At 36.8% G+C, this 20,651-nt stretch overlaps 1 protein-coding gene across 1 annotated transcript in view; it reads left to right on the plus strand.

Moving 5' to 3' along the window:
• The window catches only part of OTOGL (otogelin like), a 134,053-nt gene that overhangs the window by 98,421 nt on the left and 14,981 nt on the right, over window positions 1–20,651 (plus strand). The window contains exons 41-52 of the mRNA XM_058673670.1: window positions 981–1,004; window positions 1,095–1,187; window positions 2,819–3,008; window positions 6,076–6,290; window positions 10,486–10,627; window positions 11,500–11,685; window positions 13,220–13,432; window positions 14,260–14,364; window positions 14,619–14,726; window positions 16,308–16,409; window positions 16,719–16,823; window positions 16,907–16,947. Coding sequence (XP_058529653.1) covers window positions 981–1,004; window positions 1,095–1,187; window positions 2,819–3,008; window positions 6,076–6,290; window positions 10,486–10,627; window positions 11,500–11,685; window positions 13,220–13,432; window positions 14,260–14,364; window positions 14,619–14,726; window positions 16,308–16,409; window positions 16,719–16,823; window positions 16,907–16,947 — 1,524 coding nt within the window. The remainder of the gene's footprint in view (window positions 1–980; window positions 1,005–1,094; window positions 1,188–2,818; window positions 3,009–6,075; window positions 6,291–10,485; window positions 10,628–11,499; window positions 11,686–13,219; window positions 13,433–14,259; window positions 14,365–14,618; window positions 14,727–16,307; window positions 16,410–16,718; window positions 16,824–16,906; window positions 16,948–20,651) is intronic.

Here is a 20,651-nt window from a genome sequence, read left to right on the forward strand (position 1 = left end):
CTTCCCAAAATTATAGAACCTCAGTCTAATCGTGAAGAAACATGAAACACAGATAGAAACAATCAGTGAACATAAAATTGAAAGATTTCTTGGAAATCTTGATCTGTACCCTCTAAAAAATTCCTTGTCACGATACAAGGATTAAGACTAAGAAACCATTTCAGATTAAAAGAGAGTAAGACAACACAACTGAATTTTTTTTATTCCTTTTTTTTAAAGATCTATTTTATTTTTTAATTGGAAAGGCAGATATACAGAGAGGAGAGACAGAGATGAAGATCTTCCGTCCAATGAGTCACTCCCCAAGTGACCTCAACGGCTGATGCTGTGCCTATCCAAAGCCAGGAAACAGGAACCTCTTCCGGGTCTCCCACACGGGTGCAGGGTCCCAAGGCTTTGGGCCGTCCTCGACTGCTTTTCCAGGCCACAAACAGGGAGCCTGATGGGAAGCAGGGCCGCCACGATTAGAACCGGCACCCATACGGGATCCCCGTGTGTGCAAGGCGAGGACTTTAACCACTATGCTATTGCGCCGGGCCCAACACAACTGAATTTTTAAAAATAAGTGTTAATAATATAATTAGCAACATCTGAATGAGAGTATAGTGTCAGTATTAACTCCTTGATTGTGATAGCTGTATTATATCTAGTAAAGCAAGAAAATGTCTTTATTTTTAGTAAGTGTACATAATTTATGGGCAAAGAGGCATCATACCTCGATATACTTCCAAGAGATTAAGGAAAAATTTAAGACTGTATATTGATAAAGATGAAGAAAATGTGTCTGATGAAACATTAACATTTGGAGATCATGAGTGAAGGGTATGTGGAGATACTTTATAGGATTTAGTTTTAAGTCTGAGTTTAGGTAAAAATAAAAAGAGAAAAAAAAGAAAGTATGGAAAAAAGAGCATGCTAATCCCAGAAATCAATTCATGAATTTGTTTTAAAAGCTTCTCTTTATACTTTTTTTTTTTCAGAATGGAAATTCATTTAAAAAGCTAGTGAGTATTTGCCAAGTGTTGAATAAATTCATTCTATTTAACACTAAAATTATGCTTAGCTCCATAAAGTTTTCTTTTTTTTAAATTAAGGCTTCCTCTGGAAGAATCTCTGGACTTTGTTTTAAAAAGTTAAATGTGACAACATCAACACATAAAATACTTGTCAACCGAATAGCACGAATGGTAAGAATGTTAAATTAATAATCATTATCAAATTAGATGAAAGTAAGAAATTATAAAAACAATTTCTTACAAAGGGGGACAGTTTAAAAAAAATCAATATTTCCCTGTTTTTATGCCTCATCATTCTTTCCGTGGATAGTCTAAAAAAATTTTTTTAATTGTTTGCGTGAAAACAGAGGAGAGGGCAGAGAGAGACAGGGAGAGGGAAACTCTCCCGTTCATTGGTTTAAAGTGCAACAGTCAGGGCTGGACCAGGCAAGGACAGCGTTCCGTCTGGTACCAAGTACGTGAGGCATCACCATTTGTCTCCTGAGTGCATGTTAGCAGAAAACTGGAATCGTGACTAGAGCCAGGGCTAAAACCCAGGCATCCCACTGTGGGATGCGGCTGTCCCAACCAGTGCTTAACTGTGTTAGGACAAGTGTCTTTCCATGATTCTTAATATTGCATTTCTTTCCTCACAACGTGCAGATATTGTGAACATTTCTGCCTGTGAGGCTCATTTTCAAGGCCGTGCTAAACAGGATATTGAGTGATGGTGTGATTGGCCAAGATTTGTCTCATTAGAATTAATGCTTGTATTTTAATCAAATTAAGTGGAGATGACGCAAAGGCATCATTTCACTGAAAAGAGTAGTAGCCAAGAATGCCAGAAAAGACCAGTAAGAGGAGCACAGAGGAGTCGGTTTAAAAGTGTTGACTAAAACAAGGAAAAAAAACACTGAAGAATGTTTAACTTTATTTAGAGAAGCAAAAGAAGAGCCATCCATTGCAAAGAAGGAAACCATATCCCTAAGGGACATATACTTATAGAGTTACATTTTGAGCTGCATGCCTTATTTGGATTCAAGGGGTCTTTAAAATCTAAGTGTAACAATTTTGTTTAAAACAGCTGCTATGTTAAGAAATTTCGTTAAATAATTGCACCTGCTAGTCAGCTCCATATTCTAGACTGGAAACAGTAATAATGAAAGAAGTCCATAATATAATAAGGTATTAAACATTTTAATTATGTAGGACTTTATACAAGTGAATGGAATATTTTGTTGGTGACAGCATTTGTCCATACCTTTGACTTGATGAGGTGAGTGGGATGCAAACCCAAACCTGGTCAATGAAGTTATTTTGAATATTGGGTCATAAGAATTTCTTTTGGTCTCAGATCAACTTGCTGGTGGTCATTCTCCAATCATGTATTCAGCTAGCAATAAATTATTTTAAAAATAGGGGTGTTTGTCCCCATCCCATATCAGAGGGTCTGAGTCGCAGCCCCAACTCTACTCCCCATTCTAGCTTTCCGCAGATGTGTGCCCTGGAGCAGGACGTGCCTGCTGGCTGGCTGGTTCCATGCTGTGTCTGCCGCCTCTGTGGGACACTGCGCCAGAGGCCTCTGGAACACAACCAGTGGACGAGGTCACCCTACTGTCCCCCTCTGTTGTTCCTCACTCCCTTCCTTCCTCTCTTGCTGTTCCTCTGCGTCTCTGTCTCACCGTCTTTAAGTCTGCCTTTTGAATAAATTGATAATTTAAAGAATACTTACATTAAATCAGTACGAAATAGAATAAGCTGTGTTCTCATTTTAGTGTTATATTTAAATAATTTTTCTGATTTCTATGTTTCTGTTATTGTAGGTAGAAGTAGATTCTATCTCTGTACCTTTGCCCTTTTCAAGTCAAGATCTGTCCATAGAGGATTCTGGTACAATGTACGTTATCACTACTCCGGCTGGACTAGTCATAAAGTGGGCCCATCTTACAGGAATCATAGACATTCACTTTAGTTCCCGATTTAACTTGTCATCCTACACAGAAGGACTTTGTGGTGAGCATTGCTATTCAAATCTTTATTTTTTATCACTATTTTTCCTGTTCACATTGCATTATTTTGGACTCTGTTACCCTACTTTTGGGATACTTTAGTTTCTCAGGTAAATAATTAAGAAAATAATAGCTTATTACAAATGGCCTTATAAACCAAAAAAAGTTAAATTTGGATATTTTATGGAAATGTAAGCTTGCCATTATTACTATTATATGATTTATATTTAAATAAGCTAACCTTTATTAAGCATTTAATCAAGTGTCAGATACTATTTTATATATTTCAACTCACTTCTAAGAAATCTTAATAAATATGTGCTAGTGTTATATCAGTTTATAGATAATATGAATGGGGAATAGATAAATGAAAGCCTTAAATTTCCTTGTTTCTTTCATATTAGTTTAAAAGATAAAGATCAAGGAAAACTAACTTATGCCTTTTAGGAAGAACGCAGTGTTCTGAATATTAATCCAAGTTTTATTATGGTGTGTACAGTTGAGTTACCCACCGTTTTCATGTACTATGTCGATACTATACTATGTAGAATGATCCAGGACAAAGGAAACAGATAGGGGAATTTATGAACACATAATCATGTCAAAAAGAACACAGGAGCCAATGTGTCCTGGGCAACCTGAATGCCAGCTGTCCTCCTCACAGCTTTTTGACATTAACAGAACATGTTTCCTCATCTTTAAGAAGGGGTAGTAATACTTACGTTCAAAACCGTTGGAATTGAATACAGGCAATGAAACAAACATTTCATTGCAGCCCATACATATGCACAATTACTATATATCAATAAAAATGTTGAAAATGATTCTTTTCAACACTGAATGCCACAGTGACCGTATGCCAGTTATTACATTATCACAGTGAACAAATGTTACTCTAGTGCAATGTATCTCATGTAATGTCAGCAAATATGGTGAAAAAAGTTTATGGATCCCTTACAAGTGTCTTATACTGTTCTTGGTGTTGACAAGTCAAAAGTAACTAAGCACTTGTCTTTAATAAATTACTGAAAAACTCAAATTTCTTCTTTAAAATGGCTAATGTCCTCGCCTTGCACACACTGGGATCCCATGTGGGCACTGGTTTGTGTCCAGCAGCCCTGCTTCCCACTCATCCAGCTCCCTGCTTTTGGCCTGGGAAAGCAGCCGAGAATGGCCCAAAGCCTTAGGTCTCTGCACCCATGTGGGAGACCCGGAAGAGGCTCCTGGCTCCTGGCTCCTGGCTCCTGGCTTCAGATTGGCTCAGCTCCAGCCGTTGTGGTCACTTGGGGAGTGAATCATCAGATGGAAGATCTTCCTCTTTGTCTCCCCACCTCTCTGTATATCTGGCTTTCCAATAAAAATAAAATAAATCTTTAAAAAAATACAAGCGCTCTGCAGAAAACTTTGCTTAAATGGTTTGCATATTTCTTTGCCAATTTATAGTATGGTAAACCTAATGTCAAAAATTTCTAAGGTGGCATAAGATCACCATTGTGAAACTAGTTATTGTGAAGTATGTATATTATTGAATATATATAGTCAGTAGTTACTGATAATAAATCATACAGTTTGGGAATGTACACTTTTCCCCATGACTTGTAAGTGGTAAGACTCTTACCTGATTTTGTTACTTTTCTTCCTCTTCTCCTATCAGCTCTTGATTTTGTGTAGATACAGACAGACACACTACTAACTGATGTTTAACTGAGCACTGTGAAGAAAGCGCTTTTCGCTAGCCCAGGATCACTCCCGGGGCCCAAGACCTCCACAGTGGATGAGGGGTGGTTGGTGAAAAGGAAACCCGAGCACTGTTAGAACCACTAGGTTGACGACTGGCCTGGAGTACGACCCTGCCTGACTAAAGACACTGGAATAGAAGGCACAGACTGGAATTTCATGTAACACTATGAAGTCTGAAGTGTTAGCAGCTGGGTTTGCAGTGAAAGCAATCTGTAATAGCAATCAATTTCCTTTCCTCAAATACTTGGAAGTTCTTTTAGCTCTTTTAGAAATAAAGTTTTTTTTTTATGATAGTTCAGTTAATTAAAAACTTAGTGTTCAGTACACATACATACACACACAAACACACACACACACATATATATACATATATATGCAGGGTGAAATATGAGTAGCAATTTTTGTAAATTCTGATACGTTTGCATAAGCATAGTTTACGCTTTAAGAAAATGGGAATTGAGTAAAAAGTAACCTTAAGTTAGGGTGAGTTTGGGTCAGTGAAAGTCAGGGTTCTAGATGCATTTCTCTGTATTTCTGGCTCTGCACTTCACTGAATGAAGAATAAGCTCAACATTAGTCTAGAGCAAGTTGGAGGTTGTAGCAAGTCAACGCACCACTGCCACTCACAGACTGTCGTTTCAAGGAAGAGAGATTGTGTCAGAATTTTCAGCTGAAGTCCTGATCTTGCAATGGCTATCCTGATGTCGGATGAATCCATGTGTCTGTGTGACTGCTGTGTGAGTATCTGATTCATGCCTGCATGAAGTGTAACAATTGCTAATTGCAAGAGACTAAGGATTATCTTTATGTAAATAAGAAGTCTTACCTGTAGCAGTGCTCAGCACTAAGTGAAGGGACAGGGATAATGATGGGGCAGAGAGAATTCTCCAGGAAAGGAGGCATTTAATCCTTTCAAGGAGAGCTTTTATCTGTGAGAATGAATGCCTGGGAACCATCATCAGATAGCGTCTGTCCGAGCATTTACCTTACCAGGTTTCAGAGCTAGGTCTCAGCCAAGAATGGAAAGCATGCAGGGACAAAATTCATTACTTTGTTTTTGATATTTTGTGCCTGCTTCATGATATGTACTTCTAAGCTCATGATTTCCTTCTTATCTGGAGAAGACAGATCTTTTATGATTTTATCAGAGAATAAGATATATAATTTAAACAATTATTTTGACAGTTAAGTCGAGAAACATATGCAATTTATATTTTATTCACTAAATAATTCATTATGTTTTCATTAATGGTTAAGCTGATCTAGTTGTGCTGCCTAAGTATGGTGTAAGTGAGAATTTTTTGCTTCTCAATGTCATCTGTTCTTTCAAGGAATTTGCAATAAAGATCCAGATGATGATTTAAGGATGCAGAATGGCACCATCATTACGAACATGGAAGACATGGCATTGTTTATTGAGAGCTGGGAAATTGAGAAATCATTTGAAATGACAACAAGAAGACCTGTGAGGGATTGTAACGCGCATGACTGCAGTGACTGCATTGAGTTATTAAACAGACGAGCCTTCATTCCATGCCATGATAAAGTAAGTCAAAAGCATTCATAAATAGCTGTCCTGTTAGTCGTGTTGGGAATAAAAGCCAATACATTCCTGTTCTCCTACTGAGAACAGTTAATCTCCAAGCCTTGTGTCAGTGTGCATTGGAGTTCAGAATCACTGTTTATAGACTTTCAATGATGGGAAAGATAATTATCTTTTCCCTGCTGTGTTTTATTAGAACTACATCTATGGCTTTCAGAAATATGAAATTATGTTCTGTGATTAAATGCCTCTGGAAAAAAGAGATCAATGTTGCTGGATAGCCTAGACTAGAAACTAAGACAGGCAATGTGTTAGACACTGTGACACAGAACTAATGCCCTGCTGTTTCACCTGCAAGGATTCTGGAAGGAAAGGAAGCCTTTGCACAGATTTGATGAAGTTTAGAATATTGAGGTGCTTGGAATTCTAGGCTTGAGGAAGACTTCGTGGAGATTTAGACCTTGGAACCGTTTAGAGGAATGGATTTGCTGGAAAAAAAGAGAAGAAAGGATCTACACAGATATCAATAGCATATGCAAGACTGCAACTGGCATAAAAGGCCTTGCAAAGAAATTACTAAATCAGATTGGTGCAAGATTGATGGAGGGGAGAAGTCAGAGAAGGAGGATGAGGGAGTGGTGCAGTCAGGGAGCGGTGCATGGGGGCTGGCCTGGGCTAGACAGAGAAGTGTGGACTTGCCCTTGGTTCCCTGAAGGCAAGGGAAAGGTTTGAAGTCATGAGATCCAACACACAAGAGACATATCTGTTATGAGTTTCAGTTTACATGACGATCTATATAAAAATAAGTCTTAGGTGTTTAAAAGTCTTTAAATATACATATGTATATATACATAAAAGAGAAAAATAGTGAATGATTTTCAATGCATTTAGATAGTACCTTAATATACACCATGTTTTTTAAAGGATTTATTTTATTTTTATTGGAAAGGCAGACATACAGAGAGGAAGAGAGACAAAGAGGAAGATCTTCTGTCCATTCATTCACTCCCCAAGTGACCACAATGGCTGGATCTGAGCCAATCTGAAGCCAGGAGCCAGGAGCCTCTTCCATGTCTCCCACACAGGTGCAGGGTCCCAAGGCTGTGGGCCGTCCTTAACTGCTTTCCCACGCTGTAAGCGGGGAGCTGGATGGGAAATGGGGCCACCAGGATTAGAACCAGGGCCTATATGGGATCCTGGTGCATGCAAGGCGAGGACTTTAGCTACTAGGCTACCGAGCTGGGCCCTACATCGTGTTTTCTAAAAATTACGTTTTCAACAGGAGCATATAAATTAAGACAGAACTAAAGTTGCTGAACAGAACATATATTTATATGAGGAATTAGCCTCAAACACAAATGGTTAAACAGTTTGGTGTCTAAAAATCTAATAGACTAATAATTATGTAGTCAAATTTGATAAACAAAGTCAATTAACTTCTTCATCTGCCACATAAGTATAAATCAGTTTAATTCTGGAAGATACTTGCTATAATGAGTTTATAGTGAGGGGCTGAAAATATAATTTTCCCTCATGGAAAAAGATGACAATAATCAAATTCAATACAGTGTAAATGGATTATTTTAATTGTCATAAAAGGACAGTTTAACAAAGCAGCAGTGATTTATCAGATTTTGAAAAATCAAGACTGAATATTAAAAACACTACAGTGAAAATACATTTTAAGAACAAGATAAGAATATATTTAGAACTACTGGCCATGTGGACTTCCAGGTACTCAGGAGCTTTAGATCAGCATTTCTTTAAAACAGCCAAGTAAACGCTTCTTAAGACTTGTGAAGGTTCTTGTCACAAACGCTTAAAGCTGTCTTGAAATACTCATGTTTTACTCTAATGTTTAATTCACAAATAATTTATCTGTATGGATGCGATGTAAAGCTTATTCACATATTTTTGTGTGGAGTGATCAAAGCAGGCAATGAACATATCCATCACCATAAATATTTATCATTTCATTTTGTGATGTGTGCATTTAAAAATCCCATTCAATAGAGTGTTGTTAAGTATAGTCACCCTGCTGTGCCAAATGAGGATACTCCAAGATGTTTTTAAAAACGGAATGAAAATATAAAAGTGAAATATACAGGAGCTGGTGTAATAGCCTAGCAGGCTAATTTAACACCTGTGGCACTGTCATCTCATATGGGTTCTAGTTCAAGTCCTGTCTGTTCCACTTTTGATCCAGCTTTCTGCTGATGGTCTGGGAAACCAGTGGATGATGATCCAATTTCTTGAACCTCCAGTTTCTTGATCCCCGTGTGGGAGACTGAAAGCAGCAGCTCAGGTTCTCTCCTTGCACGCACGGGGATCCCATATGGACACTGGTTCTAATCCCTGCAGCCCTGCTTTCCATCCAGCTGGTGTTCCGTTTTTTCCTTGTTTGGTAAACTCAGGTCATTCTAGCTTCCTCTCAGCCATCGGAATATTACAAGATTTGTTGCTCTGCCAGTGAGCTTCCTCTAATTGATATCCCTGCTTCCTCCCATTACTTTTTGCATAATAACTGTTCTTGATCATACAAAAAGGCTTTGAAAAAAATTAGGAGACCTATAGTCAGAAAACAGGTGTGTTAGGTTTACCTTTATATCTCTTATGTATAGTACACTGCCTTATACATAGGTGCTTCCTAACGTACGAAGTGTGCATGCCTCTGTGGATGAGAAAAGGATTCAGCTTCTATGAGTTAAGTGGAGATGGTGTAAATTTTCATTTAGGATAGAATGTCATACGGGACATCCAAATAAAAATATTCAGAAGAAACTTAAAAGTATAATGTGGGAGCTTGTAAGAGGAAGTTTAGGTCAGAGATCAAGTAAGTAGAAGTAATTTATGATGTGTGAACACATTTTCCTTGTACTAGTGTATTTCATAACCATGGCAATTGTAGGTAGTAATAGTTTTTTAATTTTAAGATTTATTTACTTATTTGAAAGAGTTATACAAGGAGAGAGGAAGGGACACAGAGATCTTCCATGTGCTGGTTCATTCCCCAAATGGCGAGACCAGTAGGGCTGAAAAGGCCATGGCCAGGTGTCCGGAGTGTCTGAGTCTCCCACATGGGTGCAGGGACCCAAACGTTTGGGCCATCTTCTACTGCCTTCCTGGGCATGTTAGCAGGAAGCTGGATCAGAAGCACAGTGGCCAGGACTTGAACTGGTACCAATAGGAGCTGCTGGCATCATAGGCAGAGCTGTTGCCACCGAGTCACAAAGCAGGCTCCATAGAAATTGCTTTTATTATTTCTATGTCACACATGACAAAAGCAAGTCAAGGCAATTAGAGAAAACCAGGGGAGTGGGTGAGCCTTGACGAGAGTTTGCTGTGAGAAGAGATGGACATTAAGGGTGGGGTTTAGAAAAGCAGAATAAGTGGCAGGAAGAGAACACAACGACCAAGCAGATGAAAAGCCAACACAGGGCAGTGCCTTTGATGTCAGAGGAGAACATCTGGAGAAACACGGCGTGCTCTTGGCAGCGTGAGCCGCTCAGCAGTAGGGGAGAGCTTCGGCTGTCAGACTGTTCATTACATTTGAGAAACAAGAGGCTGTGAGTGGCTGCAGCACATGCTCTGTGCACAGTGGCTGGAAACAGGAGATTTAACAAAAGAAACTAAGAAACAAGGAAACTCTTACTTTTTATAAGAAGAAAATATGATGGGTTACAAAATTAAATAATATTTTATGCAATAGTTTGAACTGTATCAGAACTTAGCGTCTGAAAGTAGACACCTAGAATGAGTTGGCTGGATGAATGAGAAGAGAGAAAACTGGAAACTGGAATAAATGTTCAATTACTAATTAAATTATTCAAGTTTATGGCATCTCCAAACACGGTGCATTCTGTACAAAAAGTCTCTAACTAGTTAAAACAAGCCATATTATTCAAAGCATGTGACCAATAGACTATATTAATACATTCAGATTTCTTTTTCATTGTTATAAAGATAATTTATGTGTATTAATGAAGATAACATCTATCATGTTTAAAATGTATGCTTAAAAATATCAATCCAGAGTTGGCACGTCGTGTTATACGATTTTGTAAATGTATGATCTATTATTGACTATCATATTTGCCACTTAATACATCAGATAGTTTTAGTCAAACTAAAGGTCTTCAGAAAAAAACACAGACAAAGCATAAGTAATTAACCTATCGCAAGACAAAATTATTTCTAGGTTTCACCAAAGGACTTTTGTGAAAAGATGTGGATCAATTATACCTATTTTTGGAATTACGAGTGTGATGCACTTTCTGCCTATGTGGCTTTGTGCAATAAGTTTGACATCTGTATCGAGTGGAGAACACGCGATTACTGTTGTAAGTATTAACTGAATGGCATTTTCCATTTAAATGTAACGTTTTCTCAGCTCACTCATTTTTTTCCTTTTCATTTTTAAAATCACAAAATAATTCAGTTGGAATATTATGTGTGGGAAAAAAATCATATACAACAAACACTTGAGACATTACTCAACTTGAAAATTGAACTAGCCTTAAAATTTCTGTGGCTCTTCTCCTATCTCTTAACTCTTTCTTCCTTCCCTGAAGTAACAATGACCAGGAAGAGCATGGCTGATCCCCGAGGAGCGTGTGTCACCTCTACCTCACTGGCCACTCTCATGCTGTTCTCCACTGAGTTGTACTAACGTTACACCCCATTTTGTCAACTGGATGCCTTTTTTTAAAGATCAGCATAAATTATCAAGAATTTTCTGTAATATCATTTAGAAAGTGGCCATTTATAACAGTTTCTTTTGATGGTGACGGATTAGATCTAGTTATGCAGAGTTGTCTCTTAATTCCATGGCTTTGTTACATTTTTAAAATGTATTCTTGCATTTATTCTGAATAAGCTGTGGTTTTTCCTCTCGTTGAAAAATTCAACAACTTTACAGCAATTGACTTTGCAAGAACCAGACTTGTCCTACGTGTTGACTGTATTATTTGATATAATTCAGAGGAGTATTTCCTACCAGAAAAAACTAATAATAACTGAAAGATGTTTAGACTATCTACTGATGGCTTAACTCTGATGTATTATCACAGAGTAAGTGGAAAATGGAATCAAAAGGCACTAAAATAGAGAAAAAATAATCTTTCTATTCAGAAGGAAAAAAAATCTACTCTTTGATTAGAAGGCACATAGATGACTTTGATCATTAGCAAATTGTGCCCCCTGTTGGTCACAGCTCTGAATTGCCCAGAGGGGAAAGAATACCAGCCCTGTGTGCAGCCTTGTGATGCAAGAACGTGTCTCAACAAGTGGTTCTATGAACACTCGTCGTGTGTGCATCTAAGAGAAGACTGTGTGTGCAAAAACGGAACAATTCTTCACAGACCGGATTCAACTCAGTGCATTCCAGAGAAAGAATGTGGTAAGAAGCAAATTATACAATGATACTTTAGAAATCCAACAAATGCCGTATGCTGGGGAAGCTTGATTGAAGGTAATCTAACTGTTGGAAAGAAGAGCTTATTTGTAGTTTGATTTTAATATGATATCTGTTGAAGCTAACAAAATGGTAATCTTTGGTGCTTACATGTTTCGTTATACACACACACACACGCACACACACTTCAAAGCAAAAGATTTTAGGGAAATAGAAACAATGGGTATAAATGATAACTGAATGGAAAAATGACAGTTTCGCCAATTCCTATAGTAAAAGGGAAGGAGCATGAGAAAAAGAAAATTAAGTGTGTGGGTGTTAAATAGAAATTCAGTTACTTCATATATTAGGGGTTTACATTTACCATTATGAGGGCGATGAATGCCTCTGGAAATTGGGACATAATGGTCATAGCCCATGAAGTTAGTGCATAAAATAATATGCATTTTACATTCAACACGGTTTCTTGATAATGTAGACAAATATGCAAAGAATGACAGATAATATTATTTGGAACAAAATATTTAATATTTCTACCTTCACTTTTCTTTTTAAAAATATTTCTGCTTTCAATTTTAAGTCATTCTGTTAGAAAACATTGCTTCCATGATAATGGCAAATGCAAAAAGTATGGCATTGTAAAACTTGCACTGATTTTGACAGACATAGGTCTTTTCATTATTGTCAGAAGACAAGGAAATTGGCTAACAATCCAAGGGAAAGCTAAGTGCAAGTGAAACGAACATCTGCTATTGGAAATCATCTTGTGTTTACTAATGAGTAAAGTATGAATAAGAGATAGAGAACGCACAGGCATTCATACATTTGGTGTTTGCAAATCTGTGAGTTTGGTTTGTTAATAGACAGGAAATCTTAAGAGAAGTTCACTGGAAGTTGTAAATATTGTTGGCAAATACATTCATCGTTGTTGTTCCTTAAAAGAGAACATGAGAGAATCATATATATTATAAAATACAACTTTTATACAAAACTAACAGAGCCAATAGTATTATTTTGCCTGACTGTGTACTTTCCAGCTTTTACTTTCTAAAGCAGAAGCATTTGAAATTTCAATGTGACATAAATGTTAATAGTAAACATTTAAAATTTTAATGACTAAATGTTAATGCTAATGTTAGTAAAAGGAGTGCTTTATTTTTTAATATCACCCATTCTTAACAGTTAATATTTTAAAACTAAATTAAATTTATATGACAGATTTGTTCAAGTTAAATAGATTATTAAAACTTGCATAAAATCAATTATCTTATTGATAGAAGAGTACACACAAATTTACAGAGTTGTAGAAGAGAAAAATATTTAATGTGGGCCACAAAAACCTTCATTAGCCAAGGTATAAGCTAGTAGCTGAGGGAAGGAAAGGGGACTTTGACAAAGGAGCGTTTGCTGATGTGTCGTCTTTTAGGTGGGCCTTGTTGTGGTCTGAAATCAGAACATCATAGCTTGCTTTTCTTCATGTCCAGATTATGAGTGCTTTAATTCTGCTCCTGTTTTTCAGCGTGCACTGATAGGGAGGGCCAGCCCCGCACTGCTGGAGAGGTTTGGAATGGGGGTGTTGATGAATGTGCCCTGTACAAATGTCTGGAAGATGGAAGCATCATCCCCATAGAGCCTGACTGTGATGATGAGCCCTCACCAGTGTGTCAGCGGGAAGCTGAAGTCGTCATGGGCATCACAGATATACTGACTTGTTGTTCAAAGAAAATTTGTGGTGTGTATGCAGAGAAGCCTACAGTTAATTCCACAAAATGTGTTGATATTCTTATGACCACAAAAAAGGCAGCATGTATGATGCTTGGCAAAACAACAACAGCAACAACGACAAAACAGTAAGAGTTAAAGTAGTAGTGAAGTATCACTACAAATGGTTTTTCAAAGCAAGCATTGCCTCACAGTGGTCATGTTGAGTTGCATATACATGTGTATGTATATGTATGCATATATATTTGCATATATTTATGCAAAGGTCTGTCTATTATCAATTAGTGTTTTCTATCAAATACATCAAGAGGATGGACCTGGAAATATTTTCATTATACTCAAAAATCATTATTTTATTTATTTGAAGAGTAGAGAAGGAGACAGAGAGAAAGGAGAAAGATTGAGAGAGATGTCTCATCCACTGGCTCACTCTAAGTGGTGGCAAGGGGTAGGGCTAGACCAGGCCTCAGCCAGGAGCCTGGAACTCCGTCTGGTCTGAATGTCTTCCACATGGGTGGCTGGGGACCAAGAACTTCTGCTATTTTCCTGGGTACATCACCAGGAAGCTCGATTTCAAGTGGAATTGCTTGGCACTCATAATAGCACGTTATGAGGTATAGGCAGTACAGGTTCTGGTGTGACCAACTGTACTTCAGTATCCTGGATCTGGAAATCAAACACAGTAAGGCAAACCTGCAAGCTTGAGGCTGGTTACATCCACATCACTTTTTGGGCATTGCACTCACATTAGTGAGAGTTGGTTCCTTGTCTTCAGTAAGCAGCCCAAGAGTTTAGTTATGTTCCCTGATGACTCCATGCTCTGTTTCTTACTTCTAGGGTGTGACATGACTTTGTGTGGCACTGCCATCCCTACATGTACAGACAGACAGAAGCTGATTGTTGGCTATAGTGTTCTTTCTTGTTGTCCACAGTACGAATGTGGTGAGTTAATCATTTAGGAGAAATAAGTGAAGTTCGTTGTTTATTTAGAACAGTGGATTAGATTCTTCTTTGTGTTTCCAAGGATGTAACTTATTATAAAAGTTGCTATTTCTTATATATATGTTCACTAATGTTGTGATATTTTAAGTTCTTGACATTACATTGAAATCGAATTAAACAGCATTATGTCATTATCATTTCACTCTTAAAAGTCATTATATACCTTTATTTATTTATCTATTTATTATTTGCAGAATGTGACTCATTGAAATGCCCCAATATTTCGACACCAGAATGCAGAGAAGACCAATTTGTGATTCAAGTTCAAAGGGAAGAACCTTGTTGCTTTTACCCTTTCTGTAGTGAGTATTACGGAGATAATTTCTTGAAAAAGCAGTCTCAGAAAAAATCTCACACTGTTTCATGTGAATTTCATGGTAATGCTGGTTACTGAAATGCTAATGGTATTATCATGTGTATTCAACCAAATAAGGATTGTAAATAAAGAAAGAATATTTAAATCACTCTTAACAGTTATTGCGATAAATACTTTCTTACATGAAAAAAATTGTGTACATGAGGGGCTTCAAAAATGATTGAAATTTCACAATATCTCTCAATTCCATTTTCTATGATGTTTTAAAAGTCCCCTTATAAGTATATTTGACCAAACCTCACAAATTCTATGTAATCAAGAAGTTTTCCTTTATTAAGTTTAGCATACATATTTTCTGGTGGAAAATGTTAGCAATGCTTCTCCTTGAGTAACTAACTATGCTATCTATCAAGACATTATAGAACCTCTGTAAAATGTCACCTCTTGAATATCATAGGAGAGCTATGATGGTCTTGACAAAATAATGGACAAAACAGGGTGATTGAGACATAGCTGTAACTAAAATTTCTAATAAATTGGACATTGGAAACTAGAAAATGTCTCTTCTCATTTAAAATAAAAGCTTATCTCAAGGATTATTTGCTGATGAGTGTAGGCTTCAGCTGAGCCTGTGAAAATCAAAACACATCTTGATTTAATTCTCTGGCTGCATGAGGCAGGACAGAAACAAAACCAAGAAGCAAAGCAAAACAAAACAAAAACCTGACTAATTATGGATAGCTTACGCTGGGAAGGAAAGAAACCCTGCTCTAGGCAGAGATGACTTGCTCTTTTTATGATTCAAATTCCATGGAAACAGAGTGTGATTAGTCTAAAGAGAGTCATTCTCTTAGCAGTGCCATGGTGAGGGGGACACTTTTCATCACCAGTCACTGAAAGACCTTAAGATCAGGGCGTTTTCTCAAGATCATTGAGATAGTTGGTGTTACGTTTGCTGTCCCTGAGCAGTCACACGTTCAAGAATAACCCAGGAAAGTAGATTAAGAGAACTTTATTTATTTAAATTTATTTATTTTATGATACATTTCCATATGCTCTGGGATTTCCACTCTCCTCCCCAACTTCTTTACTCCCACTGAATTCCCCTATATTATTACAATAATATAATCCTTCAAAAACAGTCTTAAGTCTGTCATTCTGCTATTGAAATATATCCTGACATTGTAGGTATAGACAGTTGCAGTCTCCAGAATCCTATTGTCAAGATATTTTTAAGTTTTATTGAGAACTCATCTGCAGATTAGGAAAACTTAAGTCAATGATATTTTGATCCATATAAATACATTTTATATGGATTCTGAATTCTGAAGACCTTACGTTTCTGGTTAAGTGGTATTCTATTTATCATTGTTCCTGGAAAACATCAAACTACATGGTTGGGCAGTGTTATTGTTTTGTGACCATATAAGGAGATCAATATTTGTTTCTTTTTCTTTCCTATTTTATTAAACATACTGAATTATTTTATTTGCATATAATAATGTGAGCTAATAATTAATTTACATTTGGCTCAAGTGTGATTTTTGGCTTTCTGTTTCACCTTTAGTCTGTGAAACTTGTACTGAACCCATTCCACAATGTACTGACGGGGAATTTCTCACAGTGAATCTTAACACCATATACTTCTGTTGTCCTCAGTATTACTGTGGTAAGTGTGTTTTATCTGAATTAAAATGTTCAGGTGTTGCTAGTGTCTAAGAAGCCCCTGTGTAGTAGTTGTGTGGTTACATCAGATCTTTGTTAGGGCTCTTCACTTCTTGCGCTGTGCTAACGCCCCTGCTGTTTGAGCTGCTCTATGTCCTTTGTTGCATCCTCACCTACATATGGATATTGGGTGGTTGCAGAGGCAGTATTTGGAGGATTAAACTTACACATAGCATTAGTAATGGCGTTCAGCTAACTGGCAGGTAGGAAAAATGGCAATTACATAAAGTTAACATGTAGTATTTCTTTTCAGTGTGTGAACCAAACCTTTGTCCTTTGCCATCACTGCACTGTGCAGAAGATATGAATCTTGTCAAAGAAAATACACCTGGTCAATGTTGTCCAACGTGGCATTGCGGTAATGAATGTCGGAGTTTAAAGTTTTATTATCATACATTTAATCACTGGGATTAATTAAATAGGCTGATTTTTGCCTTTTAGAATGTAACTGTGAAAACCTCGTTATACCAACTTGTGAAGTGGTAAGAACACATTTTAATTGACTTGTATAATTACTCAAATCTGCCTATTCTTCCTTTTTCTTCCTGTTTCTGATTTCTTGGTGTTAATGGCATCCCCCCCAACTAATTTATACTAAAGCAGATAAAAATGATGTGCTCCAATCATAGGAAATAATTAAGCTTTTATGTTTTACTATTAATAGGAAAGTGTAGTATGTCTTTTTATAAAATGATGACTGATTCTATTAGCATTATTACTGAAGCTCACAGTTCTTTAAATAAAACGAACAATTTAAGCAATTTTAATACTGAAAGATTTTAATGGTTCTTATTTCAAAATTTGCATTAATATAAAGAATATATTTTTTGGGTAAATGCTAAGAATATGTATCTAATGATTCTTTAAGAAAGTGCACTAGTAACACATGTATTCTCCAGAAGAAGTGAATATAAACTCCCTGTGCCTTTCAGAAACTCGTAACTGAACATGGGAACCTTATGGGAATGCCAAAGATTTAATTGCTAGAAATAACAACATCACTAGTGTCTCCTCCTTTTTATGATTCATCTTGTTATTTGAAAAGAGAGAGAGGAAGAGGGAGGGGTAGGGAAAGGGAAGGAGGGAGTGAGGGAGGCAGGGAGGGGGAGAGGGAGAGAGAGAGAGAGAATATCAATCTGTCTGCTGGTTCATTCCATAAGTACCTGAAACAGCTGGTCCTGGGCAAGGCTGCAGCCAGGATCCCTGAACTCTGTTGTGCTCTCCCATGTAGATGGCCGGGGGCTCAGGTAATCGGGCCTTCTTATGCTGTTTCTTTGCATATTAGCAGGAAGGTGGATTGGAAAGCAGCACTCTCACCTGGAGATGGTGTCCATGTGGTAGCCTGACCTGCTGCACTTCAACGGCAGTCTCTTTAACCATTACATACATCTCATGACACTTCCCAACCATTCGATTTTTAAAATATTTACCACAATAATACGCTTACTGGACTTGAAAAAAAAATTAAAAATATATTCCTTGATCTATCTTTGTAGACATGCTTCCTTTCAGAAAGACCTTTTTATTCTATTTCCCTCTCATACAATATGTATTATATATCCCATTCTCATGTCACAGCTATTTTCTGGGGTATAACTACACATTTTTAAAGTAACAGAATAGATAATCTTGTTCTCTTATTTTTATTGATTAGTTAAAATTTACTTAGTTGAGATAGAGGAACAGAAAATTGTCTTTTCGTTCCGCTGGCTTATTTACATAATTGCCCCAAATAATCACAAATGGGCAGGCTGAAGCCCAGAGCCAGGATTTAAAGTGAGGTCTCCCTTAACATGTTTATTTTACTGCTATTTGACACTATGATACAAAAATAAGAGGATTTACTTGACATTTTTAATAAATATCTCATGGGCTGTTGAGTGCCTTACTGGTGAAAAGATTTAACTGGCTAATCTCATCAATCCATTTTGTACATTTAGTAAGCATCAACTCTGCCCTACATAACTCTTAATGCAATTCACAGCACACAAATGGTTATCATATTAAATACATAATCAACTCGGACTTCTCAACAACGAGGAAATTAGTAAACCATCAAATGGACTGCTTACCATACACTTTCCTCATAACTAAATAACACACAAAAAAATCAAAATAATATTTGTCATCACTCTAAACTATTGCCAGCAACTGACAGAAACTGCCAATTTGCCATATTCATGTTCACAACATGCTAAATATACTCTGCTGTTACTTCATCCATGGAATGCCTACATGCCTAGAACAGAGAATTTTCACCATCTCTTGCCATGGGACCTGACTTGCAGCAATCTGTATTTAGATCAGAACTAATTATAAAGAAGTACAATAATTTTAACAGTAACATCAACCATCTTTTCAATAATTCCCATCTCTAACACTGCATATGCACTTTTACACTGATTAAACTAAATGATTAAACTAAATGCACAGCTCTTTCAGCTAACTATAAATCAGCATTTTACAAGGAAAATGACTGACTAATGCAAATTTAACACATCAATCACGGCATGAATAACAGCAGCAACAACGTCAACGACAAATTGTAACACCTTGATTAAGTAATGTGTCACTGAGTAGGCAGCACATGCTTAACTAAAAGGAAACACAGAAGTCTCTTAGGAACTATGTTTCCATCGCATACTCCATGGGCACTTGATGAACTCCACCTTTCCATGTTGGCTTCCTTATATGAGAGAGAATATATGGTATTTATTCTTTTGTGATTGACTCATTTCGCTGAGCATAATGGTTTCTAGTTGGGACCACCTGGTTTTGAATAGAATAATATCGTTCTTCTTGACAGCTGAATAATATTCCATTGAGTAGATGTACCACAGTTTTTTTTAACCATTCTTCCTTAGACGCACATCTGGTTTGTTTCCATGACATTGCTATTGTGGATTGTGCTGCTGTGAATATAGGATTACAGATCCCCTTCTCGTATGCAGATTTTACTTCTGTTAAGATCCTAAATCTACCGCTATGTTTCACTGTAAAATTTACCTTTGTTAAAATTTGCTTCTGTTCAAATTTGTTGAGATCGCACGTAAAAGTATCCTAATATTACTTTGGCTGGTATTTTCTAATTACTGTATAATATTTTGGGAATGCAAATTTTATTTGAATGTCAACTACAGTTAAGCATGTGCCGTTTGTTTTTCTTATTCAGGTTTTGTAATTTGATGGAATGTTTTTATCACAATTTAATAAATGTTTGCTTTATTTAAAAAAAAATAAAAATAAAGTGAGGTCTCCCACATGACGGCAGGAACTCAGGTCCTTGACCTCGAACCTGCGGCATCCCAACATGCATGTTAATAGGAAAGCTGAGCTTCAACATTGAGCTTGGACTCAAATCTCAACATTTTAGTGTGGAATACAAGTATCCCAGTCACAATCACAGTGCTAAATACCTGCCCCTCTGTTTTATTTATTTTTCCTCTGTTTGTTTAAAGCATAAATTTAATATTTGCTGCAATGATGACATATTAACTGTGATTTAAATATTCAAGCTTTACAAATAGCTGTCAAAAACTATCTCATTTGATTATTTTGCATGTGCACAATCTGACTATTATAAGCACAGATTTATAACACTTTATATTTCTCAAGTCCTCCATTTATATAACATCTTTATTTTTTCATTCAATGTTCAGAATGTAGACTTTTATAGCTAATTTTATGTTTGTTGGGGTTTTTTTGGTTCTTAGCTTATTTTGCAAATACTAAAATTAATACCCAAGAAAGCTGACAATTAACTAAGGTCTGTAAGATTCAACTCAGTTTGTTTATGTGCACAGAATTTAAAAAAAAAAAAAGCTAACCCTGGGAAATGGATAGGTTAGCATAAATTACATACTTATGTAATACATGGCGTACAGAGAGGGCTCAGTAAGTATTCTGTACATTGTAGCAACACTATGAAGTAAACACAGTAGTCTATTGTCTACCACAAGGTGAAGCTCATCATGGAGAAGTTTTCATCAGTGATGACCATCAAGAAAAGTTCGGAGGAAAGTGGTGGACAGGCTAGGACTAATGGGTTAAAGTAGTTGAACTCTCCCATTAAGAAGTCATAGGTAAATGTGGATTTGAGATAAGAGATGTTTATTGAAGGATAATGACCTCTGTCTTTCCCAGAAAAAGGGTTAATTCGAGGACGAACAATGGGCCGGGAAGGTCA

The sequence above is a fragment of the Ochotona princeps genome, chromosome 15 (genome assembly GCF_030435755.1).
Source record: "Ochotona princeps isolate mOchPri1 chromosome 15, mOchPri1.hap1, whole genome shotgun sequence".
NCBI lineage: Eukaryota > Metazoa > Chordata > Mammalia > Lagomorpha > Ochotonidae > Ochotona > Ochotona princeps.